Source organism: Antechinus flavipes, chromosome 4 (genome assembly GCF_016432865.1).
Source record: "Antechinus flavipes isolate AdamAnt ecotype Samford, QLD, Australia chromosome 4, AdamAnt_v2, whole genome shotgun sequence".
NCBI classification, from domain to species: Eukaryota; Metazoa; Chordata; class Mammalia; order Dasyuromorphia; family Dasyuridae; genus Antechinus; species Antechinus flavipes.
Window position 1 is genome coordinate 40,581,304 of NC_067401.1, and position 22,466 is coordinate 40,603,769.

Consider the following 22,466-nt stretch of genomic DNA (forward strand, 5'->3'; position numbering starts at 1 on the left):
GAAATACTATTGGATAGGGAAATTTCTTTTTCTTTCCTCCAATCTAAGAGTGGAAAAATGAGGGCAGATTAGAATAGATAGTTCTTTAAAACTAGACCTTTTTGGTCTATGGTATGAAGTACCCAGGGTCAGGCTGACTTGGCTGCACTATATGACTATTCAATTAGCCTTGATTAGTCATACTAATTGGACAAATTAAAAATAAGTAAAGCCCACAAAAAAAAAAAAAAACCAAATAAACACAAATCTTTAAACTTTGTTCCTGATAGAATAAATTTCTCCGTTTATCTGCATTTTGGAAGAAATTACATCATAATCAATACATATTTATGGAATATCTCCTCTATTCAAAGCACTGGATGAGGACTTTGAGGACTTAAAGGGTGCTTCATTTTTTCTACTCTCAACTTGTTGATAATTTATAAGATACACATAGAATGAAAACTATCAATAATTCTGAGTAATGCTTGATAAATATCTAATGGTTCAGAGGAGAGAGAGTTTAACTGACATTAGAGATTCATAAATATAGAGCTGGAAGAAATCTTAGACAACATAAATTCCAGTTTTTTATTTTATAGATAAGGAAATGGAGGCCCAGAGGTGAGTGAGTTTCACAAGGTTGGAGAGATTATAAAAGGGTGAAGTACGATTTGAACCGGAGCCTTTGGACTTCACATCTCTTTCTATTGTATTCTGGTGTTGCTCAGAGAATGCTAGAAAAAATTAGAACTTGAACTGGATCTTGAACAATGGATAAGCAAAAAGTAATTTTTATTTGGCTTTTTAAATTTGCATTAGAGATTTTCTGAGGAAAATTTACCTTTCTAATTATGTTTGTTGTAGGCTGCTGTTAAAATTGGTATGTATTCTTTAAATATGTCAGCCAACAATGTGAGGTCATGATGAGGAAGAAATGATTTAGATATATGTTAGATAATAGGGGAAATGACCCCTATGAGATGAAAAGAAAATTGCACAGTGGACATATAATAGACATATGTAGATAAGAGTTGGTCATAATCTGTCAAATACAATGTAAGATGAGGACTGTTGTTTTTGTCCGTTTCTCTTAACCAGGCATGGTACCTAATTAGCAGGTTTGTTGAATTGAAATTATCCTCCATGTTCCTTCTTGTCCTTTCTTGGTGATGTAAACAGTGAAATGGCTCAAAGAATAGGCAACATAAAGATTAAGAGAATCTGGGAGAGTAAATAATCCATTGGTTCAATTTTTATCCCTGAATTGTTATTATATGACATTGTATGGCAATGGTAGGTTTATTAGGATTCACTTAAACATTAATTAAGCATATCTGTAAGGCATAGTTCCAGGGACTGGGATAAAAAACCTGTCATTTAAGCAGCTTCCAGTCTAAGATGACACATCTACAAATTATAATGAAAGGTAGAGTGTGATAGGATGCCAAGAGAATTAATGAAAAAGTTCTCTAGGAAAATTTGAGTAGAGACCAGGTTCAGCTGTAGATTCAAGGAAGGGCCCCAGGAGGAAGTGGCACATAGTCTATGTCCTGAAAAAAGAAAAAATTTCCATAGGGTAATCCAATGGCCTGTCATTGAGAGAAGATAACATTACCTTACTTTTACTTGTGTAGTGCTTGAACAGCATACAAAGTGTTTTTAAATATACTATTTCATTTGATCTCAATACACTTGAGTTATGTGGGGGATAGGATCATGTTATCAGATGAGGAAACTGAGGCTGATATACATTAGGTAACTTGATCTGGATCACATAGCTAAAAAATGAGAAAGCTAGGGTTTGAACTCTGGTTTTCAGACTCAACTATTCCTTCTATTCTACCTGTATGGTAATCCTGTTTCCTGAAGAAATTAAAATGTATTGTATTTGGTAAGCTAGAACATTGGGCTAGACCTCAAAATAAACATTAACCCAATATCTGTTTCTGTCCCATCTGCTGTTGTGCCAATATCATAATAACAAACTTTCCCTCTGGCCTTCGCTATACTGAAGTTTCTGAAGGTCAGACACATTGTGCAACCCATCCAAATTATTAAAATTTCCCAAATAACTGTAATCCAAGGAATCTTCTATTAGCAGCTTTGAAAACACGATTGCCAGTACAAAGAGCTTTGTGTCTACTACTCCCTTTCCTATTCACCACCCCCAGACTTTTTGTATTCACATTTGACTCTTGTGGGATATGACAGATGATATTTGCTTTGCCATTTATGGAGCTGAAATAAGCTTAGTAAAATTTAGAAATACTACCTCTTTCCCTGCAGTTGAAGACGACATTGCCTTTTATCTGTTTTATCAGAATTGAGATTCACAGAATTTGGGAATCAGAAGGGAACTCAGCAGCCTTCTAGGTCAACCCGGAGTTTGGGATATTTTAGAAATATGCTATACTGTTTCCACTCTAGAGAACAAATCACTTTCCCTTTGGCCCTTTTCTTGCTTTTTGGGGACCTTCTTTTTGGTGAAGAGAGTCAGGAGAAACACTCAAATAATTACTAGCTTTATGACCTTGGGCAAATTCTTTAATCCTGTTTGCCTCAGTTTCTTGGTCTGTAAAATGAACTGGAGAAGAAAATGACAAACCACTGCAGTATCTTTGCCAAGAAAATGGGGTTATAAAAAGTGGACACAAGGACTGAAAAACAACAATAATTATTAGTATTATCATTACCTCCCACTCTACAGATGAAAAAACAGGTTAAGTTCTTTTCGGTGTTGCATATCTACTACATGTCAGAGCCAGGGTTTGAACTTATCTCAGGTTAATCTTTCATCACTCTGGGGTGGGGGGTGGGGTGGAGAGGAGAGAAATGGTGTTGTTCCTCTTCTATGGTGATGTTTTATTTTGTTTCTGTGATTTGTATTCTCTGGACAAGTTGTTCCTCTCTTATTCACTTGCAAGATTAAAAGTAGTTTGAAGTCTCCCAGGGCCCCTCAATCTCTTCTCACTTTTTTTAGTTTGGATACTTTGGCTTTGTTTGACATCATGTCCCAGAGAAGTTGAACCTTTGAAAATTTCTGACAGTTTTCCAATTGTGGTTCTTCACTGAGTTACTGAAGACAGTTCAGTAGGCATAAATGCAGTATGTCTATATCGGGTAGTAAAGGATTGATGACAAATGTGGAAGATACATGGGGTATTGTTGATGATTTCTTAATGTTATTAGCCATACCATATTGCATTTGATAAAATTGACTTAAAATGATCAACATTGTGGGATTATCCATAATTAATTTTGAATCTCAAGTCATCTTTAGGCACTTGTGGTATTCAAGTTGATTTTGATTATTAATCTAGAATCCAACCAGAAGTGGTAGCACATTTCCAGTGGCTTGGCACTGTTTAATGTTTGACTATTAATGAGCTTTAGAGTTAGGGCAAGGGTTAGAGCTCTCTGAGCAGCAGAGTTCAGTGGTAGGTATGCTGGGGGAAGGTGGATATACAAATGGAAGACCCTGTTACTGCCCTCAAGCATATCTAAACAGGTGTAAGTCAGTGTAGCCCAGAGAGCCCAGGTTGCTCCATAGCCCCACTGGTGCTTTTTTATTGTCTGGTACAGGGTCTTCAGTAGTTCTTAGACTGTTTGATCCTTTATGAAGTGAGAATGGGAACAACATTTAAAACTGGTTGGAGCCTCTGCTAAGTTAGCTGTTTCCTAGTTTACAATCTAGCTGTTAGGACAAATCATATATGCATGGAAAAGATATAATTAATTATAACTGTATTCAAAGTAGTAGGACAGGTAGTGTGGCTTAGGTGAACAGAGAGCTGGCCTTGTTGAGAAGACTTGGGTTCTATGATTCTGAGTAAGTGACAGCCTCTCAATGCCTCAGACAACGCCCAATAAGTTGCTAGTCTGGAGGAACATGGAAATCTTACCAAAGGCAAGGCAGGTCCCCTGACACATCAGGAAGAAGGCATTATACCCTACCATCAACGCCCAAAGCTGATATTCTCCTTAAACTACTTCTTGCACTTGTCGAAAAAAAATTTTTTTTATTTGCGAAATTTAATTTATATCCTATCTCAGTATTAATTTTTTTTTTTCGCAAAATGTATTGTGAATAGGCACTGTATTCTGGGAATACAAAGAAAGTGGGGGGAAATCATCTTTGCCATTATGGAGTTCACTTTCCACTGAGGTAGAGAGAACATCCTACAGAAGGTAGGATTGTAACCAGGAAGGCACAGATGAAGAGGGAGAACATTTCAGGCATGGGAGATAGCCTGTGAAAAAATAGAGGCAAATGAAGGAAGGTTCAAAGAATAGCAGAAAGGTCCCTGTCTGAGGAAAGGTAGCGGGGAGTCATAAAATGATGAGGGCCCCTGCCAGGTGGTATGAGTTTCAGAAGGAAGGGAGCACATGTGTGTTAGAGGTGAGAAGGGAGCATATATAGGAGAAATGTTGTGAGGGTAAAATTGACAAGATGCAGTAACAGATTGAATGGGAGCACGGGGTGAGAAAGTGAGGTGGTGTCTAGGTTGTGAACTTGGTTCTGTAGAGGGCTGAAGATAGTGGGGAAACTCTGGGTAAGGCATAAGACTCTTCAGCCCAGAGGAAACCGGTTGACAGTGTCTGGTTTGGCTTCTCATTCCCCTTTGGTGTTCTCACTTCCCTTCCTGAGAAGTCAGGGAGGGTATGATTACCTGTGTTCTACTTAAAGCAAGGGATACTTACAGCAGGCTGTTTATAGTTAGCACTTATTCAGTGTGATTGATGATATAATGGTTCTCTAGTTTGAACATACTTAGTGTTCCATCGTATTGGCTCTCCTGCCTCCTTCACTCCTCCACTAAGATCAAGGCTGGTCCCAAGATCCTCCAGAGAGCTAGTCTGGCTACTATACACTGGTTGATTGGGAGGATAGTTTCCTTACTATCCTTAGAGTGGAGAGTTTAGAAAGAAATACATTGAGTTCAGTTTTGAATATGTTGAGTTTAAGATCTTTGAGAACATCCTATTTGAGCTGTTTGGTTGGCAGTTAGAGATGTGAAATTGAATTGGAGAGAGGAGAGAAATGGGCCGAGGGCAGAGCCCAGGCATTTTTAATGGGTATATTTGGGAAAAGATTGAGTAAAGGGGACAGAGAATGAGATGTCAGATAAGAGAAGCAGGAAAGAGAAGTTATCAAGGAAATCTAGAGAGAAGACAGTATTATGAAGACGAAGATGATCAAGAGTGTAAGAAGTTGCAGGAGTTAAGGGACTCAGCATGGGTTGAAAAAAGACTATTGGATTTGGTTTTGACGATTGAGAGATCATTGGTAACTTCACAGAAAGTAGTTTCAGTTGAATGATAAGATTGAAAAACAGACTATCCAGAATTTAGACTAAAATGACAGGAAAGAAGATAAAGGCACTCAAGGAATTAAACAAATGAGACTTTGTGATCTCTCCCCACTATTTAAAAAGGATTCTGCATATCACAACTACTTTGGTATTTTTATGTTTAAAGTAGCTGTGTTTACCTAATTGATTTTAATTCTTTATAAGATATAATTCCTCTAAAATACTTCCTCTGCTTATTATCTAAGTCTCATTAATAAAATCACTAGGCTGAATGCTATTTGTACATGAGGATACTTGGAAGAACTGGATCTTCTCAGCTCTTTTCTCCCATTTCATTTTCTTTATTATCCTGAACCACAAATAATAACTTCCATCACACAATAAAGAACTAGATTTCACTATTTTTCTCTCAAATAACAGATAACAAAGAAAGGGGGGAAATCATCTCTGCCATTATGGAGTTCACTTTCCATTGGGGGAGAGAGAACATGCCAACAACTCTAGCAAGCAAATTATACAAAATAAATGGAAGGTAATCCCAGGGAGGGCAGTAAGATTATGCAGGACTGGGAAAGTTCCCAAATGGCTAGAAGCAGGAAAGGTAAGAGTGTGATATATGTATAGCAGCATTTTCCTCTTATAATAAGCTGTGTTACTTTTACCTTCACTCTAGGGAAAGGTGGACTTCAGCTCTTAACTTCTTCGATTCCTTTAAATTTCAGATTGTGGTATCTGCTAATATACTTAAAAATGTTTTTTCCCCCTGGTAATATACTTAATATACTTTGCAAATTCCACGATTAAGAAACAATTTAGTAGTTCTGTGGAATTTGTGATAGAGGGTTTACCATCTTTAGCATATGCCATTTATGTAGATGTCTTTACATATTTCATCACTGCATCGAGATCTCATCTGCTCTTCATGCTAATGAAAATTATTGCACATACTCTATTGTTGAGGTAGTTGATCAGAGGGATTTTTGTTTGTATGAACATGACCACAAGTGAAATACCATAGGAAGCTGATTTTGACAATTGCTTATTCAGTGTTTTTATCAATAGTTTGAATGAAGATATAGATGTACTTTCAAAAAAGTTTTAAAAATGTTTTATTTGATACCTTTTATTTTTTCTCTCATTTATATTTCCCAAAGTATCTCCCCTCACCAAAGCCATTCCTTGTAACAAAGAAAATGAGTGCAGCAAAATTAACCAACACATTAACATGATCTAATATTGGGTTGTATTAATTGCCTGCAAAGAAGCAGGATGGGGGAGGTATCCTCTCACATCTCTTCTTTGGGGCTAGGTTTAGTCATAATTCAGTGTTCAGTTTCAGTTGTTTAGTTTTTTCTAATCACATTATAGTCATTGTGCATTTTGTTTTCCTGGGTCTACTTTATTTTGCTTTAGTTCATATAATTCTTTGCCTGTTTCTCTCTATTAATCCTAATAGTTTCTGACCATGTGGTGTGATATTCTGTTATATTCATATACCACTACTTGTTTGGCCATTCCCTAGTCAGTGGGCATCATTATGTTTTGAGTTCTTTGTACTACAAAAAATTGCTAGTATATATATATTTCAGTATTTGGGTTCTTTCTTTTTAGTATTTCACCTCCTTAGGTGGAATGTACCTAACAGTAGAATATCTGGGTTAAAGAGATGGACTTTTTAAACAATTTTTTCCAAAGAATTACATCATGGAAATGCTTCCCAGCATTGATGTGAACTGCACACTTCTAGTAATAGTGCATTAGTGTGTTTGTCTTTCCATGCCCCCTCCAATATTGACTATTTCCATCGTCAGTTATCTTTTTTGTATGTAAGGCAAAAATCTTGAGTTGTTTTAGTGTACATTTCCATTATTATTAGTGATTTAGAATATTTTTTCCTGAACAGGGGTAAATAAACAATCTGATACTGATATATATATATATATAAATTTCAAATATAACAAGAGAAGGTATGTCTGACTTGATAGAAGTTCATATGGAAAAAAGCAGGAATTAGTCATCAGCAAGTTTAATAAGAATTGGTAGATTCTGCATGCCTTGAGGGTAAGTACTGTAGTTGAGTTGAACCAATACTGTGATGTAGCTTAAAAACAAATAGACTAGTACAGTATTAATCTACATGTAGAGAAGTATAATATATAGGTTCTAGGAAGTCCTAGCTTCATGCTTTTATTCTCTGTGCTGGTTCAACCATATTTTTTTTTCAACATTCAATTCAGTTCAACAAATGTTAAAACACCTTTTATATGCCAGATTTTAAAAGGAATATTAACAATTGAGTGTATGCTAAGAAAGGTGGAATTTGGCTGTCAGAAGTTTAGAAGCTGTCATATGAAAAACAATTTTAGGAAATTATTATGGGGGTGGAGGTGGAAAAATTAGTTAACTAAGGACCAAGGTGCTCAATTCTAAACTATGGAGAGCAGGTTTTGCAGGAAAATCAAGGTTTTATTCCCTGCCATTGGCTAGTCATTGTTATTTAGACTGGACATTCAGACTGGTCCCTTTATTAGAAGAGTAGACAAAGAGCCTCTCTAGCTTAATAGGAAGAATGAGTTTCTTTAAAAGGAAAAAGAAAAGCAGAAGGGCTTCCATGTAAAAAGCAAACAAAAAGAATCTGAAGGAGCATAAGGAAATCTTGACATGGGACTGAAAGAAAAGCTACGGGCTAGTTAGAGCTAAATCACAGAGATTCTTCTTAAAGAGGAGGGAACTGAATTCTCTAAACAAGCAACCACTGGTTTTTTAGGAAATGATGATGTTGATACATATGTGAGATCTATTATCTATTAAAAGTTAGGGAAAGAATAGGTGAGTAGTGATGGTTGATAATTATAGTTGATAACTTCCTGTGGAAGAATGCTTAGGAATCTGGTTGGCCTCTGAAATTCATTTCAATTCTTACATTCTGTGAATTGGAGATACTTAAGTGAGAAAAAAAGATAAATAAAATTTTCAGTTATATGAGCTGTTTAGTAGAAATTGAATAAATGCTAGAATGGAGAACTGTGATGAGAATCATACAATCTTAAAAGATGAGAGGGAACTTAGAGGCCATCTAGTCCCAACTTATACTTGAACAAAATCACCTTTTATAATATTCCCAGCATAACCTTTAGTTAAGAGAACCTACCACCACCTCCTAAGGGATAGTGCTAGTTACTGGGAAAATTTTTCCCTGCACTAAGTCTAAATTAATTTAATTAATCAATTTAGCCTCCACAGCTTCCATCCATTGTTCCTCATCATGTCCCCAGGTTTTAAACAGAATAAATCTGATTTCTCTTCTTCCAGCAAGTCTTCAAATACTGAAAAAGACATCTAACGTTCTTCTCAGTCCCTCCAACTGATCTCTCTATGTAGCGTGATCTTGAAGTGACTTACAATCCAAGTTGTTTATTTGGAGCATTTTCTAGCTTTCAACATCCTTCCGAAAATGTAGTTTTGTGAACTGAAAACAATGTTTCAGATGGGCTCTACCTATGGCATCCATGGGAATCATTCCTTGAACTCCCTAAAATTCTGTTACCATTTATGTTTTGACTTGTTGAATTTACCATCTGGAATTCAAGAAGCACATAATCTTAAGAGCTAGAGGGTATTGCCTAAGCCATTTAGGACAGTTCATATTTCAAAAAGAATTGCTATTACATCATATTTGTCCACTGAGATCAGTCATCTTAGCTGATCTCATCTCAATTCAAAGTGTCTTCCTTATCCTAGTTGAATATTCTTTTATTGTGGCCAAGGAAATCTTTTATCAAGGCCTGAATTAAGGTCATAGTCAACTATATGAGTGGAGAGTAGAAGTCAAATTTGTGAGGTATTTGTGAACAACAAGATTGAGCAGCTAGATTGACCAATTGCTTGGCTCTGTGAAATAAGAGAGAGAGAGAAAGAGGAGTTGGAGCTGATGATGAGATTATGAATCTGAGACACTGAAAGGATAGAAGTATCCTTTGATAGAATTAGGGAAGTATGGAAGGGAAGAAAGAGAATGAGTTCAGTTTTAGACATGTTGAGTTTAAAATGTGTCTCAGATATCCACTTTGAAATGTCCAGTAGACAGGTTACTGAAATGGGATTGAAGCTCAGAGTCTGGGAGTTATCCACGTAGATTTTAGTTAACTAATAAGAACTGATGAGGTTTACCAAGGAAGTATAGAGGGAGAAGAGAACTTGAGACCCATTTGTAGTCCCCTTTAAATGTTGTCCAATTTATTAATGCCCTTTTAAAAATGTCACCCAGCATTGAACACAATTCTAGAGATGTGGTTTGAGCAGGCTCTAACATGCCATAGGATTTAACACCTCCACTCAATTTCTACATTTTTTTTTTAAGTTAAACTAACCATGCTTCTCCATTTTGTACTTTTGTGAACTTGGTTTTTAAATCTAATTATAAGACTTGTCAATTATCACTATTAAATGTTACTTTACCAGATTATACCCAGTATTTTACCCTGTCAGGATTTTTTGGATACTGACTGACATTTGTGTTCTCTATCCTTCCTCATTTTATGCTGTCTTCACATTTGCTGTCTACCTTGTTATCCACACTACTAATAAAATAAGCAAATTGTTGGCCTTAGATCATATGTAAAAATATTAAACATAGGACCAAGTAGAGATTCCTGGGGACTTCTGTTTGATGAAACCTTGATGGTTCTTTGTTTCCATTTATTAAGTATTAAGCACCTAATCTATATCAGACATTGTTCTTAATGCTGGGGATACAAAAACAAAAATGAAATATTGAACTGAAAGGAAGTAATTTTGGCATGAAGAAGTAACTAAGTATAGTAACTAAGGGAAATAGAAAGGGGCATATACAAGGTGGCATTTTAGCTGAATCTTGAAAGGAACCTGAGAATTCTAGGAGATGGAGGTGAGGAGGGAATTCATTTCAGGCATCAGGGACAACTTATTCAAAAGAATGGAAGGTAGGTTGCAACATGTTTGGGAAAGGGCAAGTAGGTAACTTTGTTAGGACTACAGGAGTCATGAAACAGATGAAAGCTTAAATGTCTTTTACATATGCATTTCTCACTTTTAGTATGTAATTTTGCATGAGCACCATGAACACAAGAAGACAGAGAACCTGGATTCAAATCCCTGTCCCGTCACTTAGCATTTGTAACTTTGGGCAAATCCCAACTTTGTTAGGCCTTCCTTCTTTGTAAAATTTAACTTAGATGGCTTCTAAGTCTGCACAGGTAGGGCAGAGCTAGATTGTTAAAGACTTTAAATGCCAGTAAGGAATTTGTGTTTTCTGTGGTACCAATGAGCTGCTTGACTTAGTGTGACCAAGAAGTTCAGGACCTTTAATATTATCAGTTTGGAGAAAAAATGGGAAAGTGAATATACTGGAAGCAGGGAAATGCAATGAGGAATATATGGCTGTAGTCCAGGCAAGAGGATAAGTTTGAGTGAGGAAAAGAAGATAGATGTGAGAGATGCTATTTGAGGAAGAAATAACAAGATTTGGAACCAATTGAATATAAGTGGTGAGAGAGAAGGAAAGACTCAATAACTGTATGGTTATAAATAAAGCTGGGTTATTGGAAGTAAAGTCCTTAGCAAAAAGAAGTGGGAAGATGTTTTGTAGTCAGTTGTGTGGAATTGAAGTTTATGAGAGAGAGTATAAGGCTGAATTTATATATGGTAAAGTTATCTGCATAGAAGTGATAATTAAACCACTTGTCTAGATATTTTCTAACAGTCCTTTTTATGCTATGTTTAATAACTTCCCCAGGAATGTCAATTCCCTGGCCTGTAGTGCAGACTTTTAATATATCCACCCACTTTCTTTTTTTAAACAATGACCAACTTTTTTCTTTCTATAGTTCTTTGATATCTCTCTTACCCTTGTTAACAGCCTTTGAGAAATCACTGATAGTAACTTAGCAACCACATTAGTCAATTATTTTAGTATCCTGTATACTTTGAACCAGTGAGTAGAGCTTGTATTCTTTTGGCATACCACTGAAAACCTAGCATTATATCTAATTTCCATAGAGGCATCTGAAAAATGAAATTTAGTAAATGTAAATTCTACACTTGGGTCAGAACTTCCAAAATACATGTACAAATTAGGGAAATGTGGCAGTAATTTATGTGAAAGAAACCTGGATTCATGGCCATCCCAAGGGGATGGAGTGGAGTGATAAGAAGCAATGTTGTGAGTTTCCTTCTATAAACTTCTTCAAACATCTAGAAAATGCACCAAATGAAATCCCGATGGGGAAATATAGAAAAAGTCACTGTGAATCATTTGTCCAATCCAACCCAGCACAGAGAGAGGCACATGGAGGTCTGTAGACATTTGAAATGGAGTCTGTCCAGGGTAAGAGGAAAGAGACCTACAGGGACAGTTGCATACTGATAGCTTTCTTGCATACTACCTAGCTAGCAGCAGCCCTAGTTATATGGGTCATATCTCAGTCTTAGAGTAGATCTCACTTCTATCATCTTGTCTAGCCTGCAGAGGAATCCTAGATTGTGCTGTACAAGACTGTCACTCTGATCCAACAGGCTTTCCAGCTGGCTGAGAAGGGCAGAATTTAGGAACAATCTGCTCTTATACAGAACCATCCTTGGGTTAGGAAATTGCAGAGTTCCAAACTAGGAAGATCAGCAAACAGACTTTGGGTCAGAGCACTTTGGGAGCACTGAAAGTGTGCAGCCTCCCCCCTACCCCCCCCCCCCCCCAGCCTGTTCTTGAGACTTTGGTATAATACAATATTCAACTCTTTAAAAAAACAAGACCACTAGCCCAGACCTTCCTTAAAGAATTACCACAGAGCCTAATTCTAATATGAAGTCTGAAATCAAGAAAGGCTGGAAGTATGGGCAAACACACACACACACACACACACACACACACACACACACACACACACACACACACACACACACACACACACCAGGACACATAATACAAATGCAAAAGAAAAGAGAACGACTCTCAAACATCTACAAGCAAAGCATCAAAGGAAAAATAGTTTGGACACAAACTAAACTAGAATTTTTGGAAGAAGTGAAACAAGAGTCTAAAAAACAAGTTAAAAATGTTTTTATAAATGGAATGAAAGTGCTCAATGAAAAAGTTGGGGAGAAAAAAAGAGAGCTATGGAAGAATTGGAAAAGTAATTCGTAACTTGGCACAAAAGATGGAAAACCTTGTCCAAGCAACAAACTCTGAAAATTAGAATGGATCGGAGGGAAATGTAAGATAACTCATCAGAAAAACTGATCTGGAAAGCACATTGAGGAGAAAAATTTTAAGAAGTGATTGAATTCATTGAATTATCTGAATCAAAAAAAGAGCCTAGACATCATATTTCAAGAAATCTTAAAAGATAATTGCCCAAATGATTTCTTAGGATCAGAGAGTAAAGTAGAAATAGAAAGAATTCAAGCATCATCTCTTGAAAGACACTCCAAAATCCAGAACTTCCAAGTCAAATAAAAACGAATGCTTCAAGTCAGAAACAATTTAAGTATTAAAGAGTCATAGTCATGATCTCACATGATTTATCAACTACTACTATGAAGGAGCAAAGAACTTTAACTATGACATTCCTGAAAGCAAAGCATTTTAAGCTTATAGTCAAGATTAACTTAATTCAGCAAAACTAAATATATTACAGGGAAAAAATAAACTACTAAGAAAATAGAGGACTTCTAAGCATCCTGATGAAAAGACAAGAGTAGTGTAAAAATTTTGAAGTATAAACACCAGGCTCAAGATTAACATAGAAAGGTAAATAAGAGAAAAAAAATCATCAGGAAGCTAAACTACTTATATTCAATGTGAGGAGATAATAACATGTGTTACCTTAGAACCCTCTCATCTTCAGGGATCCTAGAGGGAATTCCATTAGAGAAAGCCTGGTTCTGTTTGTCTTGATAATCTTAAAGTAAAGAATGGAAAAAGAGAATAGGAGGAATACACTGGGAACAAGTAGGGAAGAAAGAGGAGGACAGGGGCAGAATAGCTGACATTTGAACCTCACAATTTCTCTTATCGAGGAAGTAGGAAAGGATAGAAAAGTAGAGAATAATTAAGAGGGAGGGTAGGTTAAGGGAAGGATTAGTTGTAAACAAAAACTCAAAAGATGCACAAAAATATATCTTTTTTTTAAAGTGGCAAAAAATGACAATCTGATGGGGTTCCATTATAGGTGAATTAATAAACAAATTGTTGTATATAAATGTGATGAAATACTATTTATGTTTAACTCTAGCATGTGACCAACTGGAGGCTTGATGAGAATGCTTGCTGATAGATGGATTCAGAATGCAGAATTTAATTTTGATGTGACCATTGTGGAAATCTGATATAATCATATGTGTTTTTCTTGTATTCTCTTGGGGTGGAAAAGTAAGAAGACAGATCTTGGTTGATTAAAACAAAATGTGTTTTTTGTTTATTTTTTGCTGAGGCAGTTGGGGTTAAGTAACTTGCCCAGAGTCACATGGCTAGGAAGTGTTAAGTGTCTGAGGCCAGATTTGAACTTAGATCCTCCTGACTTCAGGACTGGTGCTGTATCTACTGTACCATCTAGCTACCTCAACAAAATGTTTTTTAAGAGAAAAAAAGAAAAAGACTTGAGATTACAGACTCCCTAGGAGTCAAAAGTGTGATATGTTAGCCAAAAAGCTAATGCATTCTAAAATTGTATGAATACTAATCTGACTCTGTCTTGTTAGATCATAGCAGGATGTCATTTTAGGAAATTCATGGACAAGTTTGAAATATGGTGTTGAGGGTATTGACTGACTCATGAGAAGGAGATAGAACTGAGAGGTAGTGCATATGAGAATTGGTTGAAGGATCTAGAGGAGTTATGAGAATTGGTTGAAGGATCTAGAGAGGAGTTGGAGGGACCAATTAGGCACTAAAAAAAGGTTAGTTTTGGTGAATAAGATTAATTTGATTCAACTTACTATATCAGCTAGGTGGTGCAGTGGATAGAGTGCTGGGCAGAAAGACCTGAGTTAAAATCTGACTTCAGACATTGGCTCAATGAACCTGGGTAAGTTATTTAACTACATTGCTTCAACTGTCACATGACCTAGAGAAGGAAATGAACTACTTCAGGATCTTTGTCAAGAGAATCCCAAATTGGTCACAAAGAGTTGGACTCGACTGAAACAACTGAACAGCAACATTTCTTTTTTTTTCTTTTTTTTTTTCTTTTTTAATAATTTTTTATTGATAGAACACATGCCAGGGTAATTTTTTACAGCATTATCCCTTGCATTCGCTTCTGTTCCGATTTTTCCCCTCCCTCCCTCCTCCCCTTCCCCCAGATGGCAAGAGTCCTTTACATGTTGAATGGGTTGCAGTATATCCTAGATACAATATATCTGTGCAGAACCAAACAGTTTTCTTGTTGCACAGGGAGAATTGAATTCAGAAGGTATAAATAACTCGGGAAGAAAAACATAAATGCAAGCAGTTTATATTCATTTCCAGTGTTCTTTCTCTGGGTGTAGCTGCTTCTGTCCATCTTTGATCAATTAAGGCTCTCTTTATCAAAGAGGTCCACTTCCATCAGAATACAGCCTCAAACAGTATCGTTGTTGAGGTATATAATGATCTCCTGGTTCTGCTCATTTCACTCAGCATCAGTTCATGTAAGTCTCGCCAGTCCTCTCTGTATTCATCCTGCTGGTCGTTCCTTACAGAACAATAATATTCCATAACGTTCATATACCACAATTTACTCAACCATTCTCCAATTGATGGACATCCTTTCATTTTCCAGCTTCTAGCCACTACAAACAGGGCTGCCACAAACATTTTGGCACATACAGGTCCCTTTCCTTTCTTTAGTATCTCTTTGGGGTATAAGCCCAGTAGAAACACTGAACAGCAACATTTATTAACTCTCTACTGTATGTAGTATACTTTGACAGGTGCCATTTCACAAAGTTCAAGTAAGATAATGATTCCTGCTCTAATATACCCTATATTTTAACAAAAAGGGGAGGAAAACACATATGTTAACAATTTCAATAGGACCTGACCAGCCAAGTTCAAGGGTACCTAAATGTTTTGGAGCTATATGAAACAAAATACTCTGTAAAGTTTTATGGAGAAAATTATCCCTTCCAGTCCCTTCAAATTAAATTTGAATTTTGTCATTCTGAAAATTCACTCTACCAGTCAGTAAACGTCTATTAAAGTGTGTTTTTTGTGCGGAGCACTATATATTTTATTTGATAAAAATCAATACTGACAGTCTTATATGCTGAACATATTCCAAATGATATTGTCACTTCAGCATCTTAGTCATTGGCTTTGAGATTGCTCTTTGGAATTTGAGAAGTTCAGACCATGTGTTGTGAATGTAACAAGAGCTTTTGTATATCTTCACTTTGTGTGGGATGGGGGTTGGGATGAGATCTACCTGGAGCGGGGGAGATAGGGAGGAAAAGGATATGAGCAGATTGGACCAAGCTCAGCTTGGGACTTAGAATATTTGCTAGTTTGTTTGTGCTTTTTTATCCTATGGTGATTATAAAGCCCTAACAGGAAGTGGGAAGTCTGGAAATTAAGTGGGCATGGGAAGACAGGCAATGTGAGGTATGAGATGCCTGTGGGAGTCAGTAGTTATTTTTCTAGCTAATTCTTAAATGCCATGCGAGGCACTGACTTTATATAGGGTTTTTAAATTTTGTTTTTATTTTTACTTTTAACACATAATCTTAGGAAAATACTTTTGAAAAGTGCCAGAGAACTGAACTAGGTCTGAAGTTGTTTGAAGGCAGATTTAGACTTGATAAAGGGAAAAAACCTTCTAACAAGAATTTTGCCAAAGTAGAATAGATTATCTCCTAATGTCATGAGTTCCCTTTTCCTGGCAGCTATGAAGCAAATGCTAGATGACCATTTATTGGGTATTTGATTAAGGGGATTCTTGAGTTATGCATAAGGTCAAAATGACATCTAAGGGCCATTTCTAGGTAGAAATTCTGTGACTCTGAATGGTAGTACTTTGGCAATTAAAATCTCTGATGATCTTAGAAAATGTTTGCTGATTTTCTTGAACAATATCTAGTCTCCTTTCAACCTTTTTGCTGCTTATTTGTGTCTTCACCAGAGAAAATAAAATAGTGAACTACTTTTCCTAGTGAGATGAAAAATTCTTGGATTTGGATTATCTGTGCATTTCATGTGTCTTTGCAGCCACCATCTCTTATGATCAGGAATAATGGAAGAATTCTGGTTTAATTTTCTTTTTGAGAAAATTTTGAATTTAAAGGAATTGAGAGTTAGGTTCAAATTCAATTTATCTAATTTGATGCTTCAAATTTAAGAATTTTAAAGTTTAGGCTACATTTTGTGTGTGGTTGCCTCCAGATTAATAAAACATTAAGCTCTACAATGTGCCAGGTTGTTGTTCAGTCACGTTTGACTCTTTGTGACCCCATTTGAGCTTTTCTTGGCAAAGATACTGGAGTGGTTTGTCATTTTCTTCTCCAGCTCATTTGGCAAATAAGGAAACTGAGGCAAACAGGGTTAAGTGACTTGCCCAGGGTCACACAGCTAGTGTCTGAGGCCACATTTGAACTTAGGAAATGAGTCTTGCTAATTTCAGGCCACTGTGTCACTTAGTTGCCTACAATATATGGGGTACTTCCTGACAAATGTTACATTGCAACTCAATTTTATTAGACATCATTTAATTGGAAGTAGAAAGCTGTAATCATAATTATATTTTAAGATGAAAAGAACCATATTATGTAGCTAGGATAGTTGATTTCGTGAGGTAACATGAATTGCCTTATCACACTGATAGTCTCAGAGTTTGTAATCATGGAAGTTCTTAAGATTTGAGGAGAAATGAATTGGATAAAATGGTTAATCTCAGAGGGTGAATTTTTTTACCTACCTTTGCATTCCTTTGTATCACTGCTTAGAATAATATCTGGCATATAATTAGCATTTAGTAAATGTCTGTTGATTCCAGATGTAGTGGAGACCTGGGTATGCTAATGGGATCTGTGGCCAACCTGTATGAGACCCTTGGAGTTCGTAATCTGTAAATAAAGGCCTAGACTGGTTTTACTTGCTTACTAGATTGTTAAAGAAGCCGCTCAATCATCTTCTGAATTTGTATTGATGTGCACAGTTGCAAAGATTCTGTTTTTGTTTATTGAAAAAATAGGTGTTTTGGCTTTAGCCAAGCAAATTGTATCTTTTGAATTGATTATATCAATAAAAGCTCTAATCTGGACAGACTACAAAAAAGGCATGCCCTAAAACTAGCATTGCATAATGAAAGTGGACTTGGCCTTCAAGTTACAAATAATGAGTTTTTAGGTCCATTCCTGTGATCTTGGGCAAAGTTATTTAATTTCTCTGGGGGTTTGCTTCTTTATCCATGAAACTGAGGGGCTTTCCAGTTCTGACATATGAGTCTATAATAGAAGAAGTTTGAAAGCATTTAACAAAAAGGTAGAACTTTTACTTGAGGGCTACCATTTAGAAATGTGTAACCTGGTATTTTTGCTACAATGCCCAGGATGTCCTAAGCCAATCACCATCATGTTTCCAAATTAATCTTGGGAAGGCACAACTAATTTATGTATATGTGTATATATATATATATATATATATATAATATATATATATATATATATATATAATATATATATATATATATATATATGTACATACATGCATTTATGTAAGCATGTATGTACACACATATTGTAAAAAGCATCCTTTAATTCCCAAGGCAATTTTCTAGACTATTCCATATTGATCATCAGTTAAAAAAGATTTTCATGAGGTGATAGGAGAAAGGGGAAAGGTGAGTGATACCTAGGCATTCTTATAACTTATCTCTGCTCTTGACAAGGTCCTTCCTCTTGTCTGTTACATTTTGTTACATTACTTCCCCTTCTCTGGAAATCCCTGGATATCTAGTATCTTCATGCTGCAAATTCCTATTAATTGACAGCTATCTTTAATATCTTCTAATCAGGCCTGAGCAAGACCATTCCTTTTCCTATATAATACCTGGCCATCTTCCACATTAGGAAGCAATATTATTGCATGGAACAGAACCCATGCCACACCACATTTGGAGGAGTAGAGAAAGCTTGACGTAACCTGAAATAACAATAAGAGAATGAGCTTTCACATGCTATTGATCTCTTAGATGATCGTAGCTATGCCTGGATTCCCCCTTTATCTTGGAGATATGAAAACCAATTATGAGAAGGATCAAAAGTTTTCTTCCTTTCCACACCCTCTCTATTCTACTGACTCGTTCCAGATGATTAAGTACCATCCCTTGTATGAATGAAAATATTCCACATAAAGGACCATTGACCAGTTTGCTGCTGTTTTTGAAATCTTAAAGTTCTAGAAAAGCAAATGTAATAGAATTTTCTCTCACTATATGAGAAAAAAACACATAAACTAATGTAGCTATAAAATCGCATACTTAAGTGTACCTATGTTATTGAAGTATATGGAACAAAATTATATTTGTCATCATAGACTTCATTTCAGGATATTGAGACTAGTTAGTTGGAATGAAGGTAGAAAGAACATTTTTAGATAAAATAGTTGAAAATCATAGGGATAGAAGAGCGACAGAGCAAGATATAAGGATAAGAAAATAAAGAGAAGACACTAGAAGCCTTTGATGAAGAAATGGAAGCTGTTATCAGAAGAGACTTTAGTTCATCTCTTGTGATCAGTATGGTGGGTAGTGAGACTTTGGAAAGATGCATTCACTTCTGTGCAGGGCATCTAACTATGACTTCTAAATGCCTTTGATGTAAAAAACAAAACACAAAACAACAACAAAAGCCCCTTAATTTTGTTTTTATGTTTGCATTCTCCCCTTTTCCCTTCTCCCACACTCTTTCCATTGCGAAAGCAAAAACAAAATCCCCAAACATGTTACAAACATGTATGATCAAACAAAACAAATTCTGATTTTCCATGTCCAAAAAACATTGCACTCTGAGTCCATCACCTCTTTCTCTGAAGGTGGGAAAACTATTTCATCATGGGTCTTCCAGAATTTCATTTGGTTATTGGGATGATCAAAATACCTAAGTTTTTTAAAAATTGTTTTTCTTTATATTATTGTTATCATCACATAAATTGTTCTTTTGGTTATGCTCATTTCACTTTGTATCAGTTCATAGACTTTCCAGATTTCTTTGAAATCGTCTCTTAATTTTTTATAGTATAATAATATTCCATCACATTCATATATCATAACTTGTTTTCCACCACTACAAAAAAACCTGCTATATATTTTGTGCATCCTTTTCCTTTTTATTTGGTCTTTTTGTGGGTAGTGACCTAGTTGGGATATCTCTAGAGTAAAGAGTATACATAGTTTAATAGTATTTTGGAGCTTAATTCCAAATTGCTTCCCAGAAATGGCTAAACTTGCTCACAGTTCTATCAGCAATATGTTTATGTACCTATTTTTCCATAATCTCTATGGCATTTGTCATTTTCCTTGTCAACTTTGCCAATCTAATGGATTCGAAGTAGTACCTCAGAATTGTTTCAATTTTCATGACTTCTCCTCCTCTTACTCTGTCAGCTGAGAACCTTGTCTCATATTTTACAGAAAAAACTCGAGACTGTTGTGAGCTCCCTCTTCTCTTCTTTTCTTCATTTGTTGGTTTCAGTGGATTGACTTGTAGAACAACCCAGCGTTTAACTATCAGCAATCTCTGAAATCAACATATGTCTCTTTTTATATCCTTAAGAAGTAGTTTATTCCTCAAAACTACTGGAAATCCTTTAAGAGGTGCATCAGTGAATAAAAAAAATTCACATTCATACACACTCTCATTTGATTCAACCTTTATACCATCCAATACTAAGTTCTTTTTTTTACTGTTTAAACTTCATTCTTGGTGACCTCATCAGGGACTGGTTTTTGGGCTTCCCTGTTCCTAACTTTTATTAATAGGTTTTCAGTAATCAGAATATCCTAGGCTTAGTTATCAATAGACACCTTTCCTTTGCTCATCCCCAGCCATAGGTATCTGTGTGTCTCAGGTATGTGGAGAGGCATAGTTAGGAGCAGATTATTTTATGGATTCCAGATCCCATAATAAATAACATTAAAAAAAACTTAATAAACAGTATATAATGTCAAAATATCTTTTCACCTTCCTTTTTTAATCAGGACAAGGTAAAATGACATGAATTTTCTACTGTTTGAAATTGCTAGTAGTGCATTTTATTTCCTTTTAACAGATATAGATACTATAGAGTTGCCTTGATTGACATTGTGAATGGGAAAATCATGTCAAAATATGAGATTAATGGAAATCTCTTCAACTGGAATTCAGCCTTTTGAGTTCCCGTTTCCTACTCTTTATTTATGGGAATATCCTAACTGCCCTTCTCTTGCCCTTCCCCAAAATGTTTTATAACCAAGTGGTTAAAGCCCTGCTTTGAAAATAGTGCCTACACTCCATTAACTTCAGTCCTTTGCCATATGTTTGGCTTAGTTTTCCTGAGAAGAGAAGGAATGTGAAATAATAGTTATAGAGATAACCTGGGAATTGGAAAGACCTGAATTCAAGTCTTGCTTTGACTGCATACTGGCTCTGCAACCCTGGGCAGGTCAGATTGCTGAGCAGGTGCTGAAATGTGTTGATAGACGTTCCTCACCAAGAGTGCTCTACACTGATGAAATCACAGGTCTGGTCAAAACATTCATGAGGAATGTGGAAAATCAGGATTTGGGTTGAGCCCTGATCAAGCAGCAAGGGGAAGTGGGAGGTGGGGGTGGGGGTAGTGGGAGAGTAGTAACAGAAAGCTGTCCATGGAAAGGTTTAGTTCTGAGTTAATGCACTTTTGTCCTCCAAGGATTCTGAGATAAGTAAGAGATGTTTTTGGAAGGGAATTTTACCTTTGTGGATTTTTGTTTTACTTTAGAGTAAGTTTGACTTTAAACGGGTTATTAGGAGTTGGGGGTCAAGAACACAGGAAATGAGGGTGACTTAATGAACTAGGTATCTTCTACAAGAGATTGGCAAAAGTGACAGAAGGTAGTGCAAATGGAGCAGAGACTTGCTTCTCACTGATAATACTGCTGCCTTCATAAGGCAGTCTGTTTTAACCTTAGAGGAGCCAGATTAGCAGGTCAAAGACAGATTTTGCAGGAGACTGATATGTTATTTTAAGAGAGATCTTTTCAGGTGAAATTTTTTTGAATAAGTTGAGTAGGAGCTACTTTCATAAAGTAACTAATAGGCTGAATCCCTTTCTTCATAAACCTTTAAACTCTCCACACTTAGCTTTGCAGAGCTGCTTGTTAAATTTTCTTTAAATAGTTTTAAAATAAGTTCTCCACATCTGTGCTCTCATTAAACCTAAAGTCTAATAAAGACCTGATTTTAGGGGTGGACCCCAAAGTCTTACATCTAATGTTTTCTCTGAGTCAGCTATACTTTGTGCCCATGTGTCCCTTCACTAATGTACTCATGAGTTCATTGTCTAAACAACTTTTGAGGGAGATAAAAAACAAAGTAGTGTTCATAAGTTGAAAATTTATACCTAAATTATAAACTTTAAACTTTACTTTTAAAAAAGTCCATGAGTATGAACGGGTTGTTGTAGTTTCCCCATTTGCAAAATTTCATGGATTGGGTTAATTGTCTTATAATGAAATTTGAAATATGTGCATTTATTTCCTTTTTAGGTAGAAGCCTGAGTTTTGATCTATGTTCCACCTTCATCCAGCTGCCTGAGAGGATTTTATGATCACATGACCCTGGATATGGACGCTGTCTTGTCAGATTTTGTCCGTTCCACGGGAGCTGAACCAGGATTGGCCCGTGATCTTTTGGAAGGTGAGGAATTGGGGAGGTGTTTTGTTTTATTGCTGGACTGGTTTGTGAAACCTGAAGATGGCAGAAGGGTTGGCAAATGATAGTTTACTGTTAATAAGATCATCAGATCATCATTAAATTCTTATCTATATTACTGATCATAATTTTAAAATAAAAAGATGCTCTTCCACTGTCATTTATTACATTATTGAATTGCCTCCCTCAATTTGAGGTCCTATATGTTTAGGGATTGTAGACAAATTTTCATATTAGCCTAGGAATAACAAAAATAAAGAAAAATCTCCTGGGGAA

At 36.0% G+C, this 22,466-nt stretch overlaps 1 protein-coding gene across 5 annotated transcripts in view; it reads left to right on the top strand.

The window, feature by feature from the left end:
• OTUD7B (OTU deubiquitinase 7B) overlaps nucleotides 1-22,466 on the top strand; it is a 74,353-nt gene that overhangs the window by 24,746 nt on the left and 27,141 nt on the right. For 4 of the 5 annotated variants that reach the window (XM_051992783.1, XM_051992785.1, XM_051992782.1 and 1 more), the window contains one exon: nucleotides 22,025-22,175. In XM_051992783.1, coding sequence (XP_051848743.1) covers nucleotides 22,091-22,175 — 85 coding nt within the window. In that variant the 5' untranslated portion in view covers nucleotides 22,025-22,090. Of the gene's footprint in view, nucleotides 1-22,024; nucleotides 22,176-22,466 lie in introns of those variants that run through there. The other variant, XM_051992786.1, reaches the window with a different exon arrangement.